Here is a 23,922-nt window from a genome sequence, read left to right as displayed (position 1 = left end):
CCTGTAGCATTCCTCCTATTGGCAATGTGACCTGATTTTGCTGTGTGTGATTCACTAATACAGCACCTAACAGTGTCCTTCATATTTCTAATGTATTTTGTTGCCATTCTTTTCTTTGAGGAATTGACTATAGCAGATGTATGATTTATTTTAAGGTCTCTTTGTAAGTATTTGAAAACTGACTAGAATGCATGACACCCAGCTCATCAGCATGGTTTGCTGGTTATGCCAACTCTTGTGAAAGTTTAAAAACAACCAAGCAAACCACTGTCTTCAAGTTTTGAGTTCTGGTGAAAGTCTGAGATTCTGGAGAGTGCACTACATCGTTCCCTTTCTGTTAGAACCTGTTCAGCAGCCATGGCTGATGTGGCTGCTGGTTGTGTAAGCTGCAGGTAATGATCCGTGCAGGAATGTGCGTGGTTGCCTATACAGTGCTGCTGGAAGTTGTGTCTTAGGTGCATTGAAGCAAATTTTCTGTCAGTGAATGATAAGAGTACGCAGAGGTTTGTTTTAAACAGGCACATATCGCTGTACAGCAACTGTAGTTTGAAGTCTTAACTTAGTAGTACCTCTGGATGTTAAATTCTTCAGTGAGCAACATTGCAGCCCAGAAAACTGAGTGTCAGCAGCCATGGACCTTTCTTTGTGTGTTGGTGGCATTGCTATAGGGCCTCAAACCCTACTGTTCTGAAAACCATTTGTGTGTTCAGAATGCTGTTCCGTTGTGTAACAGCACTGGGAAATCCCTGCTGTAGTGACTGGGTTGAGACACAACCTCAGAATGCAGCCCTGTGTCAGTGCAGAATGCCAGCGTTCTGCTACTGGTGGGATCAGATGTGATGTATGCAAATGGCTGTTTAAAAACTTGCAAGCATGGGCTCCTCCTTGGTGATTGTAGCCCATGTTCTCAGCAATACTTTGATCTGGAAAGCCCTTAGCAATCTCCTTAGTTCTTGTAATTGAGTAAGCGACATATAGATGTGTTTGAGTCTGTTAAAATATTTTAACTTAGTGTTGCATGTAGTTGCAGAGGGAGTGTTCACTAATCCATGGCTATTTGTGTGTTTTAAATATGTACATTACAGCCTCTTTTACCTTGATGATTTTTTCTCATGATCATGAAGCTTTCCTTTCTGTTCCAAAATATCTGACTTTATTGCTTACATTCCTAGGTTTGAATTAAACAAACAAATTCTGCTTTCATTTGGCATTGTCTGCCTACAGGTCTACAACAAAGGGAGAAAACTCAACAAATGGATCAAATAAAAATTCTATGTGTTTTGTCTTTTGTTGGCTGTTTAATGGCATCTCAGTAGTGTGCACAGTGACACCCATGATTCAGTAATGTGCTGGTAGGTCACAAGAAACAATGCCTGTACAGTCTGACACTTAGCATTGCTGCTTGCCAAGTGCACCAGGTCTAAAGAAATTGTTAAGAGGACTCATAAGCTCATGTCAAAGCATCTTCCTTTAGTATAATTGGATACTACCTAGGTTGCAGTAATTGAACTGTTAATCAAGATTTCTAATCTAAATGGAGTATTTAAGCTGTTTTAGTGTTGGACTTTGCAAAATAGCTTGTCCTATTTTTATTTTTTTTATGTTTAACTTCCTAACATCTTCATTCTCAGAGGCTGCAATTTGGGTTTGATCTCTGCCCAAAACCACTATTTAAATGAAGGGCCTTAAATGATTGGAATTGCAGGAGGAAAGCATTTTCTATTCTCTTTAGGCATACGTTCAGTTGAACTTGCTTCAGCTCTTAAATTGAATCATCTTGACGTGAGCAAGGCATCCATCTCAACATGTGCAATTAATTGCTGCAAGAAACAGCTATGGTACGTTTTGAGGGGGGGGTTAGGTTTTGTGGTTTAGGTGATGGAATGAGCAGTAGTCTTGCATCATACATGGTATGTTCATCTTTGTTCCCTTGTCAGCCTCCCTGATCTTTGGCAAAGATCGTGAACTTCAGAAAGTCTTGCTTGTGTTCGTTACCGTGTTCTCGTTAAGTTCTTGAACTCATGGTCTGATGTGGTGTAACTGCTCCAAACCCAACTACCTGCTTGGTTACAGCTGAGCTTGATAACCTTCATGTAGGAAATAGGTCGTGGTGGGTGTCTGGTCTCACAGACATTTCCCTCTGAAAGCTGCTTTACTCCAAGTCTTAAACATTTTCATTACGGATTGTTTTGTGGAGTCTGCATGGGAAGCCTGGTTGGTCTGGTTGTTACATGTGACTCTAACCAAGCTCATTATCACCTAAAAAGCTATTTTAAGGCTTAAAATATTCATTCTATAGTGATTAGGAATTTGAACTTTCTCCGTAGAGAGAAGCAGATCTGGAATTTGATAGCATTTTTAACCTTTTATCTAGTACTCTTCCGTGGGTGCCTAGAGTTGCAGGCTTGGGGTACTCAGAATTCCCCTCTGAACAGGACAGCTTCCTGGCACAGAGTTTAGCAGTGATACGTTCCTGTGAGAAACTTCTGCTTGGGACAAGTGAGGGTTGCCATGTGGGAGGAAGAGGTCCTTAAGGTTGTGTTTGATTTTGGAAGCTCTCTGAGTGGGTGTGTATGGGGTTGGCAGGTGTTGTCAGGAAACACGTATTAACTCAGTCAGGAATAATTTGTGTGTTTGGGGATGGAGAAGGAAGGAGCAACAATTGTTAGTCCGTGTCAGGCATTATTTGTTGTTTTGAATCAGTTAATTTAGTGAGACTGTCTTGGTGCCAGCTTTTAGGTAATACAGCTGCCAATTTCTCCCAAGTCATGGTGAGGTAGTTCTTTGAGTGCTTGGGCTGAGGATGGGGGGTGGAGGAGGAGATGTTACTTCCAGGGTGGCAATAATTCAGAGTGCAGGAGCGAACTCTTCTGTGAGCAAGTGGGACATGAACCTATGTCATTTTGTCTTTGAAACTGCAAAGCCCTCTGCTGAAGCCTGCAGACAGTTCTGAGTGGTGCAATCTATTTCAGGCGAGCTACAAGCTGAGCTAAGGATGCAGGCATGAAAATCCATGTATGGAAATAAAGGAGAGGATGGCAGAGAATTTGTTATGTCTGTGCTTATCGCCCAAGCAAAAAGCTATTCCAGATGGGTGTATCTTGTCAGCTTTTGCAGGAGCCTGGGGTTATGTTGCTACAACGCTAGTGGATTAGCCCTGGTTTGGGAAGGAGCTGGGGAAAGGTGTTTTGGGGGAGGGTGATCCGACTCCATTTCCTCAGGCTTTCAGTTCATTCTCTTCAGTACCTGGCTGGCACCAAGGTGAGTGCAAGCTGCATCAGCTGGGGGGTGGGCATTCATCTTCCACATGGCAGGAGCAGCAATGGGGTTGTCAGCACGGGAAGTTTCCGTTTGCCTCATACACTGTCATGAAGCCAAAGTGGAGCTGGGAGGAGGGAGAAGCAAAAGAAGCCCTGCTTCCAACCAGAGAAGGGGCTCAGCCTGCCTGCCCTGTCCTCCTGTCCACATGCCTGGGCAGCACAGTGCTTCTTGCTTCCCTCCCTCTGTTGGTTTTTGTGTCCTGGTAACGTTGCTTATGTTAGAGACATGGTAACATGGCTGCATTTTAGGGTGCAGAAAGCTTCCTGTGGTCCTCTGAGCTGCTCTGAAGGCTGTAGATCCAGGAGGAATGAACAAAACTCACCCCCAGGTACGATCCTCTTCATGAAAATCTTGTGTTCCCTAAAATTCATGTGTTCTTGATAATGTTGTTTGTCTGATCTCTCTATCAGTGGCTTCTTAGTTTTCCAGTCCTGTCTACTTCACCTGATTTGATATGAAAGGGTATCAGTACAACATTACTGGCATCAAGTGCTGGTCTTGCCTCAGTATTTGTTGTGCAAATGGGTTACTGAGATCTGGAAAGCAATCTGATTGCTCTGTGAACCAAATGCGGGCTGTGTTTCCACAAAACCAACTTTTGTTTGTGTGTAAAATATGTATATCAGTACTTATCCATGTACTCATTCCTGGATGAGATGGTACCAGAACCAGAAAAGCAACCACTGTGTGCTCACGTGCTACGTCTGGAAATGGTGTTTTATTCTTTCACTTCTAGAGAAATGGTGATGTAACTACTTCTGATTCAGCGAAGTCCTTCTCTGAAGAACAAGGTAACAAAATGCTGAGCTTAACATTTTTGTTATTGAATTGTAAATCAGTGGAGCCTATCTCTGTAATGTAAAATGCAGGAAGTATTTATGGTGTGTTGAGGCTGTTGTGTTTTTTCTTCTCCCCACCCCTCTGTAGTGAAACATCCTGACTGTAAAATGAATAGACTTAAGATGCTTTTTGCTGGCCTGGAGGTGGCAGACCTATGGTATAACATCATGATATGTATTCTTACCTTTAACAAAAGGGGCTTGTTATGAAATTTCTACAGGCTTTCTATATGTTTTAATAGCTAGGCTTCAGCAAATTTGATCCACTTTAAGAAGAAAGCGAGATCACGTGCAGTTGATAATAAGTCTGTAGATTGGCTTGCAACTGCATTTTCTCACTACCATTAATTTATACCCGTGCCTATTTGCAGCCATTCTGCCTACTGGTCAAAGGTATTGTCCTGTGAACTGCAGCATATCTGTGTCTACCACTTACCTTTTAAGCTGCAGTGTTCTGCCTTTGATTCCTACTTATGTTTGATGTGGGGGATGGTTACTGCTTCCTTGAATCCCTTTGCAGTTGAGCAAATGGTGTGTCTTATATTCGTACAATACATAGCAATTAAGTACATGAGGTACAGCTAAGAAATCCTGGCTTTAAGATCAAAGCTCGTTACCTCCCACCTTTGCCTCCCAACAGGCTGCTGCTGGCCATGCTGTGCCCACCTGTGCTGCCCACCGAGACGGGCCTGCGTTGTGCTGCTGCTCCTGGCTGCCATAGCAGCCATTGTGGGCCTGGCAATCGCACTGGGACTGCAGCTACATGCACCGGGTTGGTCCCCAAGAGTCATTATTAGTGCAGTGAGGGAGGCCTGGTGCTATGTGGGATGTTCCCCATACCAGTTGTGAACATGACGATGTCAGAAGATAGTATTTCTTGCTTTCCTTTCAGTGAACCGCCTCTGTGTAGCCACTCATAACTGGACAGGCTTCTTGTGCAATGACAGAGTGACCTGCATCCCAGCCAGCCAGGTCTGTGATGGAACTGCCAACTGCAGAAATGGAGAGGATGAGCAGGAGAAACTCTGTGGTGAGCTGTTTTGTTATGATCCTCCCATACTGGTCTTCCTATTGATCTCCAAAGATCTGCCTCATCTACAGGGCCATTCGTGAAACACTTTGGTGCTGCCTGTCCCTGTTCCGACGGGTACATCTGTGTGCCTGCAGGAGCTCAGCCTCTGCCCTTGCAGGTGACCTGCCCCGCAGCCTGCCGGCATATCTGGTTTTCCACTGCGGTAACCCTGAGTACTGGGTCTATGCTGACCAGAGGTGTAATGGGATGAACGACTGCGGAGACTGCTCTGATGAGATGGGGAGCTGTAAGTCTGCCTTTGGGCTGCACTTAGTGTAAGATCTGCTGATAGGTTGAAGAGGTTTTGTGGGATTGGTGCTCACTGGTGCTCCTGGAAAAGTCTGGAGGCTGGTGTCCTCTGAAACACAAAATAGAGACAAAACACGTGGTTTTTTCACATCTGTTGCCAAAGGCTGGAGGCAGTTGAGAGGGGAGAGACTCCATGCTTCAAAAGGCTTTTCCAATCTAAATGGCACTATGATTCTGTGGCTGTGATGCTTAAGGCACATGGTGTACCGGTGGGACTTATCAGGTTGACATGACTTGGTAATCTTTAAGGTCTTTTCCTAAATGATTCTTTGATTCGTTGTTCCCAGCCCCAAAAGACATTCCATCTTTGTGACTTGCTGAGCACCAAGCAATTTCATCTCAGTGTGGATCTGTAGGCAGCACCAATTCAAAACTGGTCTTTGGTCAGGAGATAAGTTTGTCTCTAAGACCAAGGGGGACTGAGTGTGCACCTTTGTGATTTAAATCCAGCTCTGATCAAAATCCAGTAGCAGGTTTGTTCCTAAATCACCCCTGAGATTTTGAACCTCAGACAGCACCTTTCTCTAGGGTGGCTAGCTAAACAAACAAATTACAGCTGGTCATTGCTCCCAGGATGCCATCTCTGCCACAAAGATCATCATAGTGTCTTTTTGGTTGATTCACAGACTCAGGGTCATCCCTGGTGCCTTCTCAGTAGCTGCTATGGAGTTAAATGGTGTAAGGAGGGAGGTGCCAGTGAGTGCAGCAGCATTTTTCTTCCTGGTTTCTTGTCCCTGCAGTGGCTGCCTGCCCTCCCTGCGGCCCAGCCTGGTGGAGCTGCAGCCCTGTTCACTACGAGTACTGCTCCTGTGTGCCCAGGGCACTGTGCCGGGATGGTGTGCAGCACTGTGTGAGCTGGTCAGACGAGTACCTCTGCAGGCCGTGAGGTCTGGGCACCAAGAAGCGTTAGACATGGGGAGGTGCTTCCTGCACTGTCACTTCCTGCTGTGCCACCACCCTGGAAGCTCTGGCACAAGCAGGCCCAGGTGAGCAGCTGCAAAAGGTCTGCAGCAGAGATGGGTGCTGTGCTGCTGGCATCCCGGTGCTGCAGGCTGGGCATCAGCTGTGGGACACCTCCGTGGGTTCTCCTGAGCACCTCTTGGGGCTTTGAGGGTGCAGAGTGGCAGCTTGGTGCTTAACGAGCAGCTGTTGGACTGAGATGTGTTATAGTGCAGTTAGAAAGTGAAAAAGAAGGGAAACAAAGTCTGTTGCATCCTTGGAGCTGCGAGCAGAGGAAAACCAAGAGCTGCTGCCAGGCCATGGGATGAGATGGGATCTGCTCAGTTTGCTCCTCTGCCAGTGCCGCAGGACCAGCCAGCTGCCTTCACAGCACCCACGAGATACAGTACAGATGTGCCATTAAAATGTAGGAAAGCTGTGGTCTTTCTTCTTTTGAAAACCTTGTCTGTGTCTGAAACATCAATCCCAGATTTAGTGTTCCAGGCCCAAAAGAACCACTAGGCACTATTCTTCCTGCAGCAATGCCAGGTCACAGATCTTCAAAAATAAATCCCAATTCACTGTTTCTTTTCTGTCCTGTGATCTGTAACTCGGCATCTCTCCATGACTTGTATAAATGGTGAATGTTTTTTCTAATTTATAGCTGGGATACAGCCATAGCTCTGAAAGATCCTTTAAAAATAGCTGTGCTGTGTTCTGACTCATGCTTTTACCTAGAATGAAACGGCAAAACTCAGCACAATGGTACTATGGAGATGTTTAGAGCCATGTTTAATAACCTGTCCGTTTCCATGCCACGTAGGACGGGTGGCTTGCTTTCTCTGTGTTGGTACAACATCACTGCAATGTGCTCAGTGCTGCAGCTCAAAGAGTGGTTGGAAGTATCTTAGGTAAATGTTTCTCACATTCAGGCTACCACCCTGTCAAAACATGAGATAGAGCTGCACATTTTTGCTAGAAAAATCACTGGCATCTAACATTGCAACGAGGCTGATTTGGGGTTGGTAAATCCTGGCTTCTTGTAGTCACTGTGGTTGGGAGGAGGACGCTGGTCAGGCTGGCCCACGTGGCGCTGCTGGATTCCCCAGTCCGTGTTTGTCAGTTGGTGCAGCAGCTCCCCTCCTCGGTGGTGGATCTGTGCCTTGGAGCTCTAAAGTGAGATCAAGGGGTTGAGGACAGAGCAGTAAGCGTGCTTGAGTCATCCTTGGATAAAATGTGCACAAGGGTGTGTTGAAAAGGGGAAGTCTGCCAGTCAGCATGAAGAGCTAAGGAAAGGGATGGAGAACATAAGCACAGTGCTTTAGAACACCTCTTTGGAAAAGTGAGGTTACTGTATTGTTTTACGGATGCTCCTGTGACCTGACAGACCCTCCGTGCCAAATCACAACATGCCTGTTTGGCGTGTCAGAGCCCCAGCTCCCAGCTGCTTGACTGAGGTGAAGCGGTGCACACAGTTCTGTGAGGTGCACATCTCTTCATGGTCACATTAGCAGATGGTAATTGTGGAAGGTCTAGCAAAGCAAAAGCAATCCGTGCTGGCTGATGCACCAAACTGCAGCTGCAGGAGCAGCACTGGGCCTGAGCGTCACAGCCTGTCAAGCTGTTAGAAGTCACTGTTTGTGCTGTTTTTTGCCTCAGAAGAGGGCTGATGTCTTCAGTGGACGCTATAAATAGTTTTGAGTTTCTGGGAAAAAATGTAGGGCTTGAATGCAAGTATGCTTGTTTGTTTGTAGTTCTTTTTTGAAGAAACTTCAGCAGTAAAGGAGCAAAGAGAGAAAGAGAAAGGTTCTTCTCTCATCTCTATGCATTCTAGAGGCAACGTTCCCTTTCTTGGCATCTTTGCCATTTCCAAGGATGCGCTGCTTTTGTTGTCACTGTGCTCTGATAAATGCTGTGTAAGAGATCCTCTAAATAAGCACCAGTAGAGGAAACCTATTTAAGTTCTCAGCCTTAAAGGACACAAGGAAGCTCTCAGGCCAGTTCACAGCCACTGTGTACCTTAGTCGGTTTTGATTTGACTCCTGTGTGTTTCTGTGACAAACCTGTAGTGTTACAGCTCTACTCCTGGCTTTGCACAGACTAATGCAAAATGATTCTGAGCATCTGTTCTTTGTAGGCATTTCTGGATGTTTTAGATGGTCAAATATAGACAGTATATTATAGGCACGTATACTGAGAGTAGGTTTTAAAGCATAAAATGCATGTGGAATTAGCTTATAATAAAAGGTATGCTATATTACAACTGTAGAGTTTAATCTCTTTTGTAACCCACTTCAGCATTCGTTTCTTGGATTAAAAGGAGGGATACAGGGGACTTCTGTTTGGATTTCTGCAGTAACTACATAACCAAGGGGGGTTACTGTCTCTCTGCTTTGCTCCCTCCCCTGGGGCCTGTGCTTATCCTGTTTGCTTCCTCCCTTTGTCAGAGCTGTCAAGCACAGCTTCATGCTTACAGGCTGAGCTTTCTGTACTACTAGCACTATTAAAGGCCCACTGCACTTAACATGCATAGTGCACCTTTATTTCAGCTAGGTTGATTAGTCTTCTGCCCCTAAGGTGACAAGAGGGGTGAAGGAATTGGACCAGCATTTTGTGAACATCTATGTCACAAAAATGAGTTAAGGATGACACTAAAAACTTTATTTGAAAAAAATTATGTATTGAAAATATACAGTAGAATCACCATTCTCTTCATTGACCCTGCCCCTCCCTCCCCGAGCATAGGTTAACCCACAAGCCTATCACAACAACCAGATGTAACAATACTGCTCTCCTTTGTTACTGCCTTTGGATGCATCTAAACTCTGTCATCAACAAGAAAACAACAAACAAAAGACCCTCTTCTTTCTGACTCAGTAGGTATTTAACAAATCCCAGTCTTCCACAGTGAGGCACAGATGCTTCTGTTTAGAAGTCCTTTCTCTCTCTTGTTCTGCCAAAGCTCTCTTTTTATTGTTCTTTAATTCATGGCTGCCTGCAACATCCTTTTTCAAAGGTAAACGGCAATTTTGAACGTCTTCCTTATAAAACTGTAAGTTTCCAGATACTTTTATTTCTGCTTCCACCAATTTACATTTGACCACTTCCTCTATTCTGTGTGTCTTGCCATCTAGAAAGGAGGAAAATAAGAGTTTAGATTTAGGGAAAATTAGCATTATGTTGTAAAATACACACTTATGTTGCAAATTATTCTGGCTAAGCCAACCTGGAATACTGACTGCTCATAGGCAACGATTAAATGATGTGGTTTCTATGCAGTTACGTACAGAAGCGCTGAGCTGCTGTTCTGGACTTCAAATCTTCTTGTGGCTTCGTGGCCTCCATAACTGCCTGTTCCCACTGCAGAACTGTCTGAAATAAGATTTGAAAGAGACACTGTAATGTTTATAGAAATATCACCAAGAACTACCCTGTCCCTTGCAATATTCTATTCAGTGATTTAATATCCCACAGGTATTAAATTAGGACAATTTCCATAAGGTAAGATAGATTTAAAGCTCCATACCTGTTCTGCCCATCCCTCTGTTTTGCAGTTACTATGATCAAATTCTTTCAGAGGCACTTTTGATTGAACTAAGCCTATCTGCGTTTGGATCCGCTTAACAACAGCATTCACATCCTAGTGAATAGGGAAATAAAGCAGTCAGAGGGGGGAGCATTTCATTGCACTTGTCCAATAAATTAAGCTCTCTCACCTTGAGGCCTGTCCCAGAAATGTCCAAACAGTTCAACTTCTTGAAACAAAGAAGGTATCCAATTCCCACATCTGTGATTCTAGGGTTACCTGTAAGGTTAGTTAGTTAAGCTGCAGTATGTGGAGAGTTATGGTCAGAACACCAAGAAACTATTTGTTCAAAAGCTAATATTTGAACATTGTTGGCCTTTTTTTCTTGTTGTATGCTTGATGTTCGGAAAATCTGGTATTTTTCCTTTAATAATCAAAAGACAGGTTTTACAATACTACTTCACATGCTTAAAGACATTTATGTTAAGTGGCAAGTGGCTGGACTTAGAGGTACGACCTCTGCCTGGTGGAATGTTATTGCTGAAACCTGGGGTTGGGTACTTGGCCTGTGGGAATTGCTAGATTATATGTATTCCATCAACACTAAGTAGAAATTATTCACCAAACAGGACACATTTTGCTACTAATACAATACCACAAAGGACTTACAAGACAAGTCTAACACCAGAAGATTCTGAAGTCCCTTTTTCAGTACTCGTACTGGTGCTGTCATTCTGCGAAGGCCCGCGTCTGACAGAGCGTTGTCTTTCAGGAGGAGTTGTTTCACACTGAGAGGAGAAATACAATGAATATAGTTTATAGTCATGTTGTTTAGACAGTTTCACAAATTGTCTTAAAGTCTATGTGGAAAGCACTTCAGCAGATGATAAAAAAAATAAATAATTAAAATAGTAAGAAAGAAGCTTCCGTTGGGGGGAAACAAATATTGCCATATTCCTTCTGCTAGCTCAATAGAAGCACTCACTTGACCAGCTATTCCCAGAGCTCCAACAACAAGCCAGCCCTACAGCACGAGTATTTACTACTAGAGACAAGAAGGCTGGTTATTAATTGGAGTTATTTAAATTAGGACTGTCAATCTCCACTCGAGACTGTGAAGAGAAAAATGCTTGGTGAAATGGGAGAGGATAGATTTGTTAAGGGAGATAGTCATGATGTTTAGGTGAACAATATGGTATTACCACAGATCAACTCAGGGAAAAGCACAGCCTTAGAACATTCTTCAGAGCACTTCAAGACAAAATCTTGCCTCTAAATACAATGAAGTTTTTACACTAATACAATATCCTTAATCAGTGGCTTTTCTGCCTTCTGATTTCCCAAGTCTTTTACTTTCTAATCTTTAGAAAATAAATTTTGCAATACTGTTTGATACTAAACTGTCAATTAATGAAATATTAGGCTTAGTGCTTACAGAAATCTCCATCTGGCTCACTGGTTAAAAATTTGGCTGATAAAAGTTCTCCCTTGAAGAAGGAAATAACTGTGTGAAGCTGTTCCAAAGGCTCAAGGTACATTTATTTTAGCTGACAACTGAAAATTACAAGAAGTTGATTTAAACACGAGCAGTAAGTTAACTTGCACACTGACAGGACCTTTGAGATTCAGCGTGTCCTTTGGATCATGTGCTTTGTGTACAGTAAATTCTGCATTTTGTTTACCTCAGGTGCAGGTTTTATCAACAACCCAAATCTCAGACTTAAACACTGCTGCCTCTGAAATTTTCCTTTAGAGTCACAGCCCGATTCTTTGAACTGTTTAGTAGTAGCAAAAGCAAATGTCGTTTCTTGATACATGTCAAGCAATTAGTACCTCGACAGAGCCTCTTTAGTGAGGTGTTCCAAAAGTTCATGTTCATCTCCAAGTTTACAACAGGAAAGATCCAAACACGTCAGCTCCCGGAAAGACTTGATTTCTTCTAGCTTTTCAGAGATAACCAGGTATCTGCAAGGAACAAAAAAGCTATCACTGCTGAGGAACATATCAAGAGTCCTGTGTTCTCAAATGCAAGCATAATGCAGTTATTTCTCACACATCTGTGTAGAAGTTGACAGAAATTAGTCAGCTGTTACAGCTACCTTTTGAACACTGCATTCTGCTTACAACACACTTGAGCTCCCAGCCTTCTCCTTCAACTAATACCACATTTTCTTTGACAAAGTACCAGACTAACGATTAAGACTTCAACTTGTAAGCATCATTATTAGGGGCTTATTCACAGATCTTTACCATATAATTTCAGGATAACATAGATTACCTTAAATCAACTTCACAAACTGCTCTTCCTTAGCATCCAGAAAGTGTGTAGACAAACCAACAGGTATAAAATCTGTTCCAGATGCATCAGAATGGCTTGCCAAGTGATAAAAATGTTACTTTCTTCATACATGAAGTACTTCACTAGAGAAGTAGAGCAGTTCACTAGCTGGACTCAATCGTGACACCCACAGGGCTGCCTCCAACCAGTTGTGGCTACACCCCACGCAGCAGTTACACAGTGGGTTATTTTTTTTTAGCTGTGTTGGTTCCCTGATCTGATTCACTCTGCAGCCGCGCAAGCATCTGTGCCGGAACTATTCAGCAGGAGATTTAGAGATGGGAATGCACTGAAGAATGGCATGCACAAATACACAGTAATATGAGTTACCCCATCTCTCCTGCATTTATGGCAAAATAATCCCTCAGTTCACTAATATCTCCTGTATTTACCTCATAGCCCCCATGTCAAGGCAATCCCTGAGGATAACATTTTGAGTGGTGAAATTAGGGGTGCTAACTATGATCCCTGAAACCTTTTTGCCCACGCAAGTAAGAGCATTTTCTCTGTGCTAGTATCCATGTTAAAGCACTCCATCAAATCCCTTTGCCACACAACTCAGCTAGGTGGGAGGCAGTACGTGCAGTTAGAATGCAAGACAGTTCTTGATAGGTAATACAAGCTCAGAGGGCTTACTACGAGTGGGCTCTCAGAAATAACTCATAAAAAAGTGTCTTACTTCCTGGATTTCGAGGATTTTATATTTAACTGAGCTTTTTGTAATGGTAAAATATGCCAGAGGTGATTCCATTTCTGAATGAAGCTCATAAAAAGTACCTGTACTAAAAATAAAGAGGGAGTACATTGAAGGGATAAAACAAGGTAATTGACCTCTGCTCAAACATTCCTGCTGTGCTTAAAGCACCCTTGGCACTTCAATAAATGTGCCTGTCCTTTGATTTTAAACTGAATAAAGCACCCTTTTTTAAAATGTATAGATGGAAGGCAGACTCATTATATCTTTATCCAAGACTTCAGTAGGAGCAAAGCTTTAAAAGCATGTCCAGTTTTAAGCTTTTTGAGACACTCTAGTAGTAAAAGAAACTGGGGACATAGACAAGGTGGAAAAAATGGAACTGTATTCTAATCAGAACAGCATTAACGTATGTTCAGTATGGGGACAGGAACCACAATCATCACTAAGGTAAAACCTGCCTGACTACAAAGGCTGTACCTCACCTACAAAATTGTGTCTTCTGCTGAAAATGAAATGAACTAGAAAATGAAACAGGATTGGAGAGGGTCCAGAGGAGGGCCACAAGGGTGATCAGGGGACTGGAGCACCTCCACTACGAAGACAGGCTGAAGGAGTTGGGCTTGTTCAGCCTGGAGAAAAGGCGGCTGCGGGGTGACCTCATTGCAGCCTTTCAGTACCTAAAGGGAGCTATAAACAGGAGGGGAATCAACTCTTTAAAAGGGTAGATAACAGCAGGACAAGGGGAAATGGTTTTGAGTTGAGAGAGGAACGATTTAAGTTGGATGTCAGGGGGAAGTTCTTTACAGAGAGAGTGGTGAGGTGCTGGAACAGCTGCCCAGAGAGGTTGTGGATGCCCCGTCCCTGGAGGTGTTCAAGGCCAGGTTGGATGGGGCCCTGGGCAGTCTGGACTAGTATTAAATGGGGAGGTTGGTGGCCCTGTATGTGGCGGGGTGGTTGGAAATTCATGATGCTTGAGGTCCCTTCCATCCCTGGCCATTCTGTGATTTTGTGTGAATAAACCCAGATGGTCTGCAAAGGTGTGTGCAGTCACATAAGTATGAAATGCTTATAAGCAGCAGCTACAGAAACATCCCGTGAAATATCTAAGGAGGCACTTGAAAGGAATGGTACAAAAGGAAGCAAGCAGTGTTAGACAAAGCAAGGCTCAAAATTAGGTGGTACCATACGGCCCTGGAGATTAAAAGTTGTGGTTGAGAGAAAATAAGAGAACTTGAATCACGCCAGCAAAAAGCTCAGCAGATGCTGATGTGTCACCGAACGCACCTACCTGTTCCGCAAACACAGGGAGCACAGCACCAAGCTGCCGTACGCTTCAGTAAACTTCTGCAGAGCCCGCAGTCCCGTAACGGGTTCTGTGAACTTCTGCCTCGCTTCTGCGGCTGAAAAGAGCTTTTCAGCAATCTGCTCTGGGAAACCGACCAGCGAGTCGATGTGGTCAACGTTGTCGGAGATGTAGCCCAGCACCAGGCTGAAGAGGGACTTGGCCGAGTAGCGGAGGTTGCCCTCCTTGGTGTACGTGAAGATGAAGTGATCGGTCCTCGGCCTCCTCGCCCTGTCGTCCTCCCCGTTCAGACAGAGCTCCACAGAGAAGCCTCCGGAAAACAGCCTGAGAGGCCGCGCGTTCTGGACGCCGCCCGCAGCCGGGCTCACCACGTGCAGCTGCCCACGTTCACGCACGTAGATCGGCCCGGCATCCGCGTGGCTTTCCGAGCGGAGCCAGTAAGACATTCCCCTCGTCCCGTTCTGCAAAAAAGAAGCCGGAGGTGGGCAAAGCGCTGCCGGGGAGGCTCGGGAAAGGCCTCGCGGCGATCCCGGGAGCCCCGAGTGCGAGCAGGTGCGGGGCCCGGCCGCCCGCCGGGGACGGCGGGGAGAACCGGGGGAGGGGGGTCACGGGGCGGAGGGCCGGGCCGAGCGGGAGGCGGCGGGAGGCTCCGGGAGGAACGCCGGGGGCTCGCTCCGCTCCGCGCCGTGCCCGGAGGCTGCCGAGCGGCCCGGGGGGCGATCGCTTCCCGCGGATCCCGACCCCAGCCCACCTGCCCCGCGGGGCCGCCCCGACACGCCGTCACCCGCCCGGGCCGCGCCGCCCGCTCCCGCCGCCCATCCCGCGGCGCCGGCGGCTGCGGGCGGGGCGGGGCCGCGCCGGGGGCGGGGAGCGGGAGGCGGGAGGCGGGGCCGCGCCGTGGCAGAGTGCCGGCGGCTCCGCGCGGGGCCTTGCCCTGGGGTTTTCCTTCTGTTTTCCCCGCTCCTGGGCGAGGATGCGGGCCGCCGACTGGTGCCTGAGCGCGGCGGGCGCTGCCCTCGTTATGGCCACCTCCAGCGACCCGCGGCACCCGGCCGGGAACGTGGCAGACGGGTGAGGGCTGCGGCCGACCGGGCTCCTGCGGGCGCGGAGAGCCGCATCGCTGTGAGCCTTGCGTGGTACCGCTGTACGGTGTTCGTATCGCCCTTCTGTGACCTGAATTCTGCGGCCCCGCTGTCACGCAGCCCGATTTGGGGTTACAGCACCCCAAAGAAAGAGGCTTTCCCGTTCTTTGTTCTGTTTCCTGAGGGGGGAGATCTCTTGGAAGATGGCTATAAGCCACAAGGGGTGGTTTTGTGCTGTTTTCTCCACAGAAATTCCGAAACGTTCTGGACGACAACAGGGATGTTCCCACAGGAGTTCATCATTGGCTTTCCCAGACGCGTGACCGTCAGCAAAGTGGCGATCCAGTGCTACCTGGGTAAGGGCTCCTGGAGCAGCACATGGCTCACGTTGCTCAGGGCATACGTGTCTGCTTAGCTATACGTCCTCACAGCGCCGTCTGATTTTTGAATAGTCACATTTAGCACGTTAATTCATCACAGAACCATTAAGGCCGGAAAAGACCTCTCAGATCCCCACCCCCCCATGCCCACGTCCCTCAGTGCCACATCCCCACGGCTCTGGAACACCTCATGGACGGTGACCCCTCACCGCGCCCTGGGCAGCTGTGCCAGTGCATTACTGCTCTTCCTGAGAAGAAATATCTCCTGACAACCTGAAGCTCCTCTGAATAATAAAGATACAGCTTAACAAAACAGTTGTCCTCCATGTCTGTTTTGCTTCTGTAGATGTATCAGAAAAGATGGAAAATCGGCCCCACCTGCATACTGTATTATTACAGCATCTTGTATAGATTTAGATAACCTTAAGGTTATCTTCTGTAGCACAGTGATGTCTCATCCATTTTATAGACAGAACTGCAATACTTACTGTTTTAATGATTAATTCTGAATATTGACTTTTATAATTTTACTTTTTAAAGTAAAGACCAAAAGGACTGACCTGAGGTCAGAGCATGGGGACGGGCACTTGGCCATCAGCTGGTAACTTGTCATTGGTTGTCTGCCCTCAAATGTGAGTGTGGTGGTTATCTCATAGTCCTATGCCCTATGTTAGAGCAGGAATTAACTGTAAGATGCTTTGTAGATGAAACATCATGCAATAAATGTAAAGATTGGTAAACCTCAGGGTTTATGTTGATATTTTAAATGCATATGTATTTTAGTGCGGACCTTAAGGATTGAAAGAAGCGTATCTAAAGATCCAGTAGATTTTGAAGAGTGCATTGAAAAAGGTAAGGTTCTGAGCCCGAAGTGGTGGCGGTTTGGTGGGATCAGTGTCGATCTGTGCATTTGCTGATTCACTTGTGTCAAGGCTTTTGAATAACAAAGCTCTTGTTAGGCAACCTAGGAATGATTCTCGTTGACTTTTGTCAATAACTTGCAAAAAATAAAACTGTCTAATGAAGCTTGAATTTTTATTATTTTTCCTCTAGAAAAACAAAGGAGGTTAACACTAGGATATGTACCATGGCAGGCATCCAAGAACAAAAGTCAGAGAACCATAGGATCATAGAATGGCTTAATTTGGAAGAGACTTTAAAGATCACCTAGTTCCAACCCCAGAGCAGTGTCATGCTTTGGTAGAGCCTTGTCCCCTACATTTCTTCTGTTATTTTCAGTTAGTGTTGGTTAGTCTTTTCTATGATATATTTCAGAGGAAACCCAATTTTCTTGCAGAAATTCCTTGTGACATTACACTACAGGGTAGTTCTTGCAATAAGGTGTTTATGTTTTGACAGTAGTTGCCTGAAACAGTTCATCGTTGATTGGAGGGATCTATCTCTTCTTGCTAAATAGTGTCAATTTTTTGGAGTTCCCCATCTGTCTCTTTGAACATCCACTGAAAACATGGATCCTGGAAAATAGCCAGGCTTCCACTCATGTAGCCTCGTGCTGTGTAGTGCCATTTTCTCAACTTGAAAACTGCTTTTTCAGATGGCTAATGGTTAACAAATGTACTGGGTAACTTTCTTGTAAGGTCAAATCTTAATTTTATGCCTTTGATTAAGAATGCAGCGTGTAAAATTATGCTGCTTAGATTTTAGGGAGGTTCTGTTGATCCATACAGATGAAACTGTCCTGTTTATTGTTACTGATGCACTTTTAATTTTTCAGTGAGTCATTTTAACTCCGTGTGTTTGTTGAGCGTTCTTATCTGGCTTGATTATTTTGTTAGAAGTTAATTTAATAGACATTTAAGTACATTTTATGAATGCTGATGGGCTGCTTAGCTGTTTGGAGATGTGGAATGCTGTATAAGGGTTACAGGCACTACTTGTACACTCTTTTATTTAAAAAATTTAAAACAGCCTCATAGTGTAATGGAATGCCTTTTCCTGCTTTGTTATGTGTTCTTTTAAATGCGCCTTGGGTGATGTCTTAAAAAACAGTGTAATGAGTTGTATTTTTACAGTGGGATATTGCAAAAAGTATTTGTTCTCCTAAATCACCTTGTAAAGAACAATTTCTGTGTGTTGCATCAGTTCACGGTCCTTTCCCGTGAGCTCTTATTCCGGTGGAGATTTTTCACAGCACTGCACCCTGTTACTTATTATTTGCTGAAAAAAAAAATATGTATTTTCTAGATTTGCAACACACAGAAGGACAGCTTCAAACGGAAGAATTTCCAGTGAGTATACACAGGATACACCATCGTGCTTCATGAGATAGGATGTCTAAGCTAACTGGGTAGAAGCTATGACAAAAAGCATGATCATTGCCAAGCTGACATTAGATGTAGGGATTTATCAGCTGTGGTATGTAATTGCCCTTTGCTGCTGCTTCTCTGTTGATTGTGGTGTGAAATTGCACCTGCATACTGCTCCTAACTGTGTGAAAGAGCTCTCTCCAGAAGAGTGGCAGTGTGTCCTCCCTCAGCTGTTGTCTTGAGGGCTGCAGTATTAAGAGTGGGGAGGGGCAGCTGGTTGGAATTGCTCTCATCTGAAGAAGCTCTGAAGCTGGCTGCATGTACTAAAAGAACTTACCTGTCATTTGGAAACAAACATCTCTCTCTTTGTAACAAACTTCTGCAAGTAGTTTGATAGTTATGTTACTACTGAGAATGAGCTAACGTTATTTTTTTCTTTACAGCTTCCTGATTTCCAGGCCACTTATTTGCGATTCATCATCAAATCTGCCTTTGATCATTTTGTATCAGTGCACAGGGTGATGGCAGAGGGCACAGCAGAAGACACCTAAGTCTGGTTTAAATTTGTACCTCATCTTTTTGGTTTTATATTTTGATATCTCTATCACAGGAAATATTTATTACAAGCTAGTATTAAAGTGTTTTTGAAGATACAGATGCAGTATGTGTTAACCATCAGTTTATTGTACAGAACACAGTACTCTCATTAATTGTAATAGCAGATTTTATAACCTAAAGAGTTAAAAACACTTGAATGTAACCAGGTCCGTTTAAATAATTGTGTTTAGCTCAGGCTTTCTTAATACATGAATTGAAACTCAGTTTTCTGTGAGATGTTTCCCTTGCATTCTGAGTAGAAAAGGTGTGAAATACTTAAATGTCAAAGAAGCTCTTCAAAAGTTTTTAAATTGGAAATTTTCTCATCAACTAAAACTTCAATAGGATGAATGGAAGCTACTAATGCTTGTAAATAACCAGAAGGAAAAAAACAAGCAACAACCATGGCGGTCTGAAAGGTTTGTTTGTTTATTTGTTTGAATAATTGAGATCAATCCTTTGTTTCTAAAAATATTTTATAAAATCAGGTCACAGCTGTCTGTGCTTTTTGCTGTGACTGTCATAACAAATATTATAGAAACAAATGTCAAGAGATTGTCTCATTCAGAAGCCTTCTAAAGTGAGTGAAACTGAATGTTTAGAAAAATGGCATGTATACAAGAGAGAGAGAAACTTAAAAACGTGCAATCAGTTGTTTTGCATGAAATTGGCTCTTGCAAATGGCACCACCCCTACAGTTTATCCTGCACCGTAGGAATGTAGATGTTGGTATCCAGTCACAACAGCTCAACGGATTCCAATGGCATTCATTACTGCACGTGGTGCAGCGCAGAAAGATCGATGTAAGCACAACAGCTGAGGTGGCTGTGATAGACCTGAACATCTCCAGACACACGAATGATGAACCACATTATGGATGGTCTTCAAATGCACTACGTTATTCTCCTTCTAGTCGTTTCTAGCATTTTGAGATTTTGTTTTTTTTAACTCTTAGGTCTATGAAAACTTATCCATTGAGCTTTTATATCCAGATAGTCTTTACTCTGATGTCCTCTTCTTTTTCAGTTTTTCCAGGACAGTGCGTATTTCCTGGGGGTGGTAATTCCAAGGCCCCACTCCTCCCTGCAAAGGCAATAAAGTTATACAGTGAAGCTCAAATACACGGAGCAGAAGTCTTTACAGCACAGTGCTTAAATCAGAACGGTGGGTGGGTGTGCTTGGGCTTCCTTTGCTTGGCAGCCGTTGCGCAGGAGATGGTGTGTGCACAAGTCACACCCTGCTGTGTAACTGGGACAGTGCCCATGTCTGGCTCCTGGAGCTGGGGAGTGTGCCTGGATCTTGCATTTAGATGCAGCTAGGTTTTTTAATAAGCCACAAAATAAATATTTGAGCAGGACTGAGGTGTACATCAAATATGTACATTGTGAAGGCCCAGACTGGTTTTGCTGCAAGTCCTCTTTTTTCCCTACGGTTACAGTGAATTGTGAAACGACTGGCTATGAAACAGAGTGAAATACTGACTGTTGAATAAAATGTAAGACATTGTTATTTTAACAGTTGAGGATCTCAGTATGTTGTGCTCGTTATTGTTGGTGGTTTTTACCTTGTAGATAACATTCCCTGCTTGAAGTATATACAGTCTTTCTGGCAGTGCTGCGTATTGTGAACTGCTCAGGTTTTCCATTGTGTCTAAAACCACTGGACATAAGGGATTCTTCTGCTGAAGAAATTGTGCTGCAGTTTTTCGATCCTCAAGGCTTCTGTGATTTTTAATAACAACGTTGTTTTTGAAGGCCCATCCATCTAAAGCAAATGAGAAAGCAATGCAGTTCAGGTGTTGGGGTAGAGATGTACTGTGTCATGTATTGCAATTTACTCCTGACAACAAAACTTGCTATGAAATGAAAAGTCTTCCTTAGAGTGTGAGAATGGTACAGCTTTGAAAATAAATGATCCCAAGTTTCTTTCCTTTACTCTGAACAAACAGTATTTCCCTTTGTCCTGGATTCAGAAATACTAGGTGTATTTTAGCTGAAATTTTTCCACATAAGCCTAGAAGGATACCAGGTATGGAAGCTATAGCCCACCTGGATAAAGTTTGCCAAAATTAGTGCTGCAGAGAAGGTTTTTGAATAAGAAGTCGTGATATTAGCTGCTTCCTGTTCACTTAGCACAGTTTCAGCAATAGTACCATTCATTCAGCTTGACTCTAAGATTGTTAAAAAAAATTCCAATCTGGGATAAATACATTGGGCAGAAGGCACATCCTCCTTCTTCAGAAATATTCAAATAGACATTTGCATACAAGTTCCTACGAAAGGAGAAACATGTAAACCATTTTAATGACTGTGTGTCTGTATCTCAACTACTGTAAATAATGTATTGTTAGAAAGCCACCTTAACCATGGGCTAAAAATCTCTGCCAGTGTCAGCTCAGTGTAGATAAATATGCGTATGCTCTATTCACTTTATTTTTTCCCCAAAAGGAGCTGTACTAAGACCAGGAGGAAGTTTTGCACAGCTTTAACCATGTGCTTTGCTTTACAGAGATGAGTGTCTTCAGCAGCAGCGCCTCAAGTCAGATGTGTGAGTAAAGTCTTTGGGGAATCAAGGGCAAAAATTGGTGCCTAGACTCAGTGTTACCGCCTTTGATTCTCTGCTCCCTCCTCTGCTAACTTACTTTTCTTCCTAAAGGGAATGTTATATATCAAAAGTTTTGGTAGGTGCTCATGTGATGTTTGTACTGTACCTACTGCGTGAGCTTCTTCGATGTAGATGATAAGGAAATCTGCTACAGAGCTGAAATCTTTGACAAGTTTGTTGAACTCATCAAATTTTAACATAAACGAAGGTCAGGTGCAGCTTCCAAAATTGAGGATTAAAGGTCGGTTATCTGGAAGAAAAATGTAGGACACTGTGGTTACATCGATGGAGGAAGGAAGGACAGAACTAAATTAATACTCTGAGTTGAGCCTCTGCCACAGTGTTTCCTGTGTGACTAAATCACTTCTCTTATAACTTTCTTCCTAGGACATTGAAACTGATAGCAGAACATCTGTATCACCAGGTTTCTATACAAAACAAGCATAAGGATGCTTGCTTTTCCTTAAGCTGGAACTGACTGGTGCAGGATCCAATAGTGAGCTTAACCAGTGAGCATCCTTTCCTGTGTTAAAGGCAGAATGTACCCTATAGACAGATGTCTTCCCTTGTGTTATCATCACAGGCACCGTTTCTCAAGCTACCAGCATTTTGGGTTAGGCATCAAAAATGGATGTACAGGATGTAGCACCTCACAGCCTCCCTGTCATCCTTCATATGAAGGAATTTTAAAAAATATTAAATGTGATCATTCTGGAAAGTTTCTTGAAGGACACTGATTCAGAGATGGATGTCTAAGCACAGATTATGAATTCTTAATGAACCTTGTAGACATTTTTTTTGGTGGTGTCATTTGTAGCTGAGCTGAGTAAAAGCTGCAGCCCTTTCAGTCACGCGTCACAGGCTTGCATGCTTTCAATGTATTTCTGCAATTTCCTGTCCAAACAGAACTTTGCTTATATATTTGTTAAACTAATGCTACCCAAGCCTGGGGCAGAAGTATCTATGCAGTTGCTTACAAATTAGCACATGTGTACCCACATTTGTTAGCATCTGTTCAACTGATTGCAGGGCTTCAGTTTAAGAAAACTTGCAGGATTTTTTAGTCTGTGGTCATGCTAGATTATCTCAAGTGTGTTCAAGATGTTCCTTCTGGCTGAGTTTAGCTTCACAAGCTGCTGCTAGCATAGATTTGCATCTTAAAGAAGCTAAAAAACAGGGTGCCTTCCTGTAGGTACTGTGTATGTACTGCTATTTCTATCTTGCAACTCTCTTTTATTTCTCTGTCTGTCCTTATATATACACATATAAATTAGAAAAGCAGAGTTGGAGAAGGATTTAATCCCTCCCATGGAGACAGAGACTGCAGCTTAATGATTAATTCCACGTTCTACAGAGATTTCAGTGGGAGGCAGAGGACAAAGTACAAAGCAACTTCTGCTTAATTTCTAGCTCCTTTAAATCTGCAAAAACACCCTGTGCTTTCTAAGCTGTAGCCTGGCTTCTGGGACTTTCCGTATGTGCAGGCAATGCCAGCCAACGGTCGTGACTCACTGCATATGGTTCTGATTCTGGGTCTTATCTTCTGAAAAGAAACAATTATCTTGGCTTTCAGGATTTCTAGGTAGGGACAGGCTTTTGCAAGATCTCTATGAGCTCATTGGCGTGCAGGGATATTGTATGTGGGACAATGAGCTGGTTACTTCAAGGGATCAAGAGGCAGAGAGCTGAGAGCGCGTGGCACAGCAGCCCAGGGTAACAGCATTCATTTGAAGGCAGAAATGCACTGCTTGTCCCTAACTCCTCGGCAGCCTCTTGTCCTCATATATCCTTTTAACAACCCCAAACCGGTACAAGGGTGATGTACTGACCTCGCATGAAACTCGAGAGCTGCCGGATCTCCCCGTTTAGAGCCACCACCGGTGTGTTGGGAGCAGGGTGTCCCTCGTAGGCTTTGTCCTCCAGCCTCCTCCACTTCACTTTCAGCACGAAGAGCAAATACTGGAAGCTGAAAAAAGTCGGACCCCAGTTTTCGTAGCTGAACTTCGGGTTCTGATTCATTCTGCTCTTTTCTCCCAGCTTTAGGATGTATCTTTTTGTGGTGTCGGGGAACAGTATCATCATGGTTTTACCAACAGCAACAGACAGAGTAACCTGCAAAAGAATCAGGAGTTTGTGTAGTAGCACCCTGATGCTGAACATCGTGCCAGAGGTCTGGCTGCTTCAAAGTGACCACAGCGTGACAGCGAGGGCAAAGGTAGTGCGGTGGGAAGGGGGGGTGGGGAGAAATGTCTACGTGTTTGGCTGAATTTCTGCCTTGCCTCAAACTGTTCTTCACCTTTAAGTGGGCTCCAGCGCCTGCCTGAGCGAGGAGCCCGCAGCTGCACTGCCCCCATCCACAGCAAGGCAGAGATTCCTGGTGCAACCTGCGTGGTTATGAGCTGCTCACAGGTGTGTACATCATTAATGAATCGGGGTGCTTTCCCCGATTAAAAGTAAGAATTAGATGATACGTATGAAGTCTGTATAAATTCTACCTGCACGCACGTGTATATATGTCATGTTTATTTTTATATGGTGCACTGAAACATACATTTACATTCTCGTAGCTCTATAACCTATACGCGCAGGTACGTACGCAGTTAATACAGGGACGCTGCAGCCCTTAACCCTTTCCTGGCGCAGTCCCT

At 44.2% G+C, this 23,922-nt stretch overlaps 4 protein-coding genes across 6 annotated transcripts; 2 read left to right on the top strand and 2 right to left on the bottom strand.

Moving 5' to 3' along the window:
- The first annotated feature begins 88 nt into the window (after positions 1 to 88).
- On the top strand, positions 89 to 7,067 carry LDLRAD1 (low density lipoprotein receptor class A domain containing 1). Of its 2 annotated transcripts, XM_003208855.5 has the most exons (6): positions 1,875 to 3,649; positions 4,058 to 4,112; positions 4,801 to 4,932; positions 5,053 to 5,190; positions 5,351 to 5,479; positions 6,282 to 7,067. In XM_003208855.5, exons 1-6 carry the CDS (start codon positions 3,629 to 3,631, stop codon positions 6,425 to 6,427), a joined length of 621 nt encoding a protein of 206 aa, XP_003208903.1. In that variant the 5' UTR covers positions 1,875 to 3,628; the 3' UTR covers positions 6,428 to 7,067. The 2 variants fall into 2 exon arrangements, with proteins under 2 accessions (XP_085087527.1, XP_003208903.1); XM_085231401.1 differs by lacking the exon at positions 4,058 to 4,112 and having other exon boundaries at positions 89 to 3,649.
- Positions 7,068 to 9,119: 2,052 nt separating this feature from the next.
- Positions 9,120 to 15,249, bottom strand: LRRC42 (leucine rich repeat containing 42). 2 transcript variants are annotated; one of them, XM_085231393.1, is made up of 8 exons: positions 15,096 to 15,246; positions 14,330 to 14,805; positions 11,840 to 11,971; positions 10,676 to 10,794; positions 10,197 to 10,285; positions 10,007 to 10,120; positions 9,768 to 9,852; positions 9,120 to 9,610 (listed from the first exon to the last, which is right to left on the bottom strand). In XM_085231393.1, the coding sequence occupies exons 2-8, from the start codon at positions 14,788 to 14,790 to the stop codon at positions 9,354 to 9,356; spliced, it is 1,257 nt and encodes a 418-aa protein (XP_085087519.1). In that variant the 5' UTR covers positions 14,791 to 14,805; positions 15,096 to 15,246; the 3' UTR covers positions 9,120 to 9,353. The 2 variants fall into 2 exon arrangements, 1 of the variants encoding a protein (XP_085087519.1); XR_014885159.1 differs by having other exon boundaries at positions 9,467 to 9,610; positions 9,707 to 9,852; positions 15,096 to 15,249.
- Positions 15,250 to 15,278: 29 nt separating this feature from the next.
- On the top strand, positions 15,279 to 20,185 carry IFT25 (intraflagellar transport 25). Its single transcript, XM_019618748.2, has 5 exons — positions 15,279 to 15,415; positions 15,676 to 15,782; positions 16,590 to 16,658; positions 18,012 to 18,055; positions 18,517 to 20,185. The coding sequence occupies exons 1-5, from the start codon at positions 15,318 to 15,320 to the stop codon at positions 18,622 to 18,624; spliced, it is 426 nt and encodes a 141-aa protein (XP_019474293.2). The 5' UTR covers positions 15,279 to 15,317; the 3' UTR covers positions 18,625 to 20,185.
- On the bottom strand, positions 19,084 to 23,462 carry DIO1 (iodothyronine deiodinase 1; the record flags this gene model as incomplete). The annotated part of the gene is given in 4 exon segments (NM_001308654.1): positions 19,084 to 19,753; positions 20,235 to 20,434; positions 21,381 to 21,524; positions 23,104 to 23,462. Coding segments are annotated over 4 exon segments (738 nt in total), but the record flags the coding sequence as incomplete, so codon positions are not given.
- Between the last annotated feature and the right edge of the window lie 460 nt (positions 23,463 to 23,922).

This window comes from Meleagris gallopavo, chromosome 10 (genome assembly GCF_905368555.1).
Source record: "Meleagris gallopavo chromosome 10, MGAL_WU_HG_1.1, whole genome shotgun sequence".
Classification (NCBI taxonomy): domain Eukaryota; kingdom Metazoa; phylum Chordata; class Aves; order Galliformes; family Phasianidae; genus Meleagris; species Meleagris gallopavo.
Note: the sequence above shows the minus strand (reverse complement) of the source record. Positions and strands in the feature narration are given on the sequence as shown.

Excerpts from the sequence above, each read along its gene's own strand:
- LDLRAD1 (XM_085231401.1), top strand. The coding sequence starts at position 3,547 with ATGGTAACATGGCTGCATTTTAGGGTGCAGAAAGCTTCCTGTGGTCCT. Across the intron at positions 4,933-5,052 it reads ACTGCAGCTACATGCACCGG|TGAACCGCCTCTGTGTAGCC; the intron begins GTTGGTCCCCAA and ends CTTTCCTTTCAG. Across the intron at positions 5,480-6,281 it reads CTCTGATGAGATGGGGAGCT|TGGCTGCCTGCCCTCCCTGC; the intron begins GTAAGTCTGCCT and ends TTGTCCCTGCAG.
- LRRC42 (XM_085231393.1), bottom strand. The coding sequence starts at position 14,790 with ATGTCTTACTGGCTCCGCTCGGAAAGCCACGCGGATGCCGGGCCGATC. Across the intron at positions 11,972-14,329 it reads TCCCTGTGTTTGCGGAACAG|ATACCTGGTTATCTCTGAAA; the intron begins GTAGGTGCGTTC and ends TGTTCCTTGCAG. Across the intron at positions 10,286-10,675 it reads TCTGGTGTTAGACTTGTCTT|GTAACCCTAGAATCACAGAT; the intron begins GTAAGTCCTTTG and ends CTAACCTTACAG.
- IFT25 (XM_019618748.2), top strand. The coding sequence starts at position 15,318 with ATGCGGGCCGCCGACTGGTGCCTGAGCGCGGCGGGCGCTGCCCTCGTT. Across the intron at positions 15,416-15,675 it reads GCCGGGAACGTGGCAGACGG|AAATTCCGAAACGTTCTGGA; the intron begins GTGAGGGCTGCG and ends TTTTCTCCACAG. Across the intron at positions 18,056-18,516 it reads TTCAAACGGAAGAATTTCCA|CTTCCTGATTTCCAGGCCAC; the intron begins GTGAGTATACAC and ends TTTTCTTTACAG.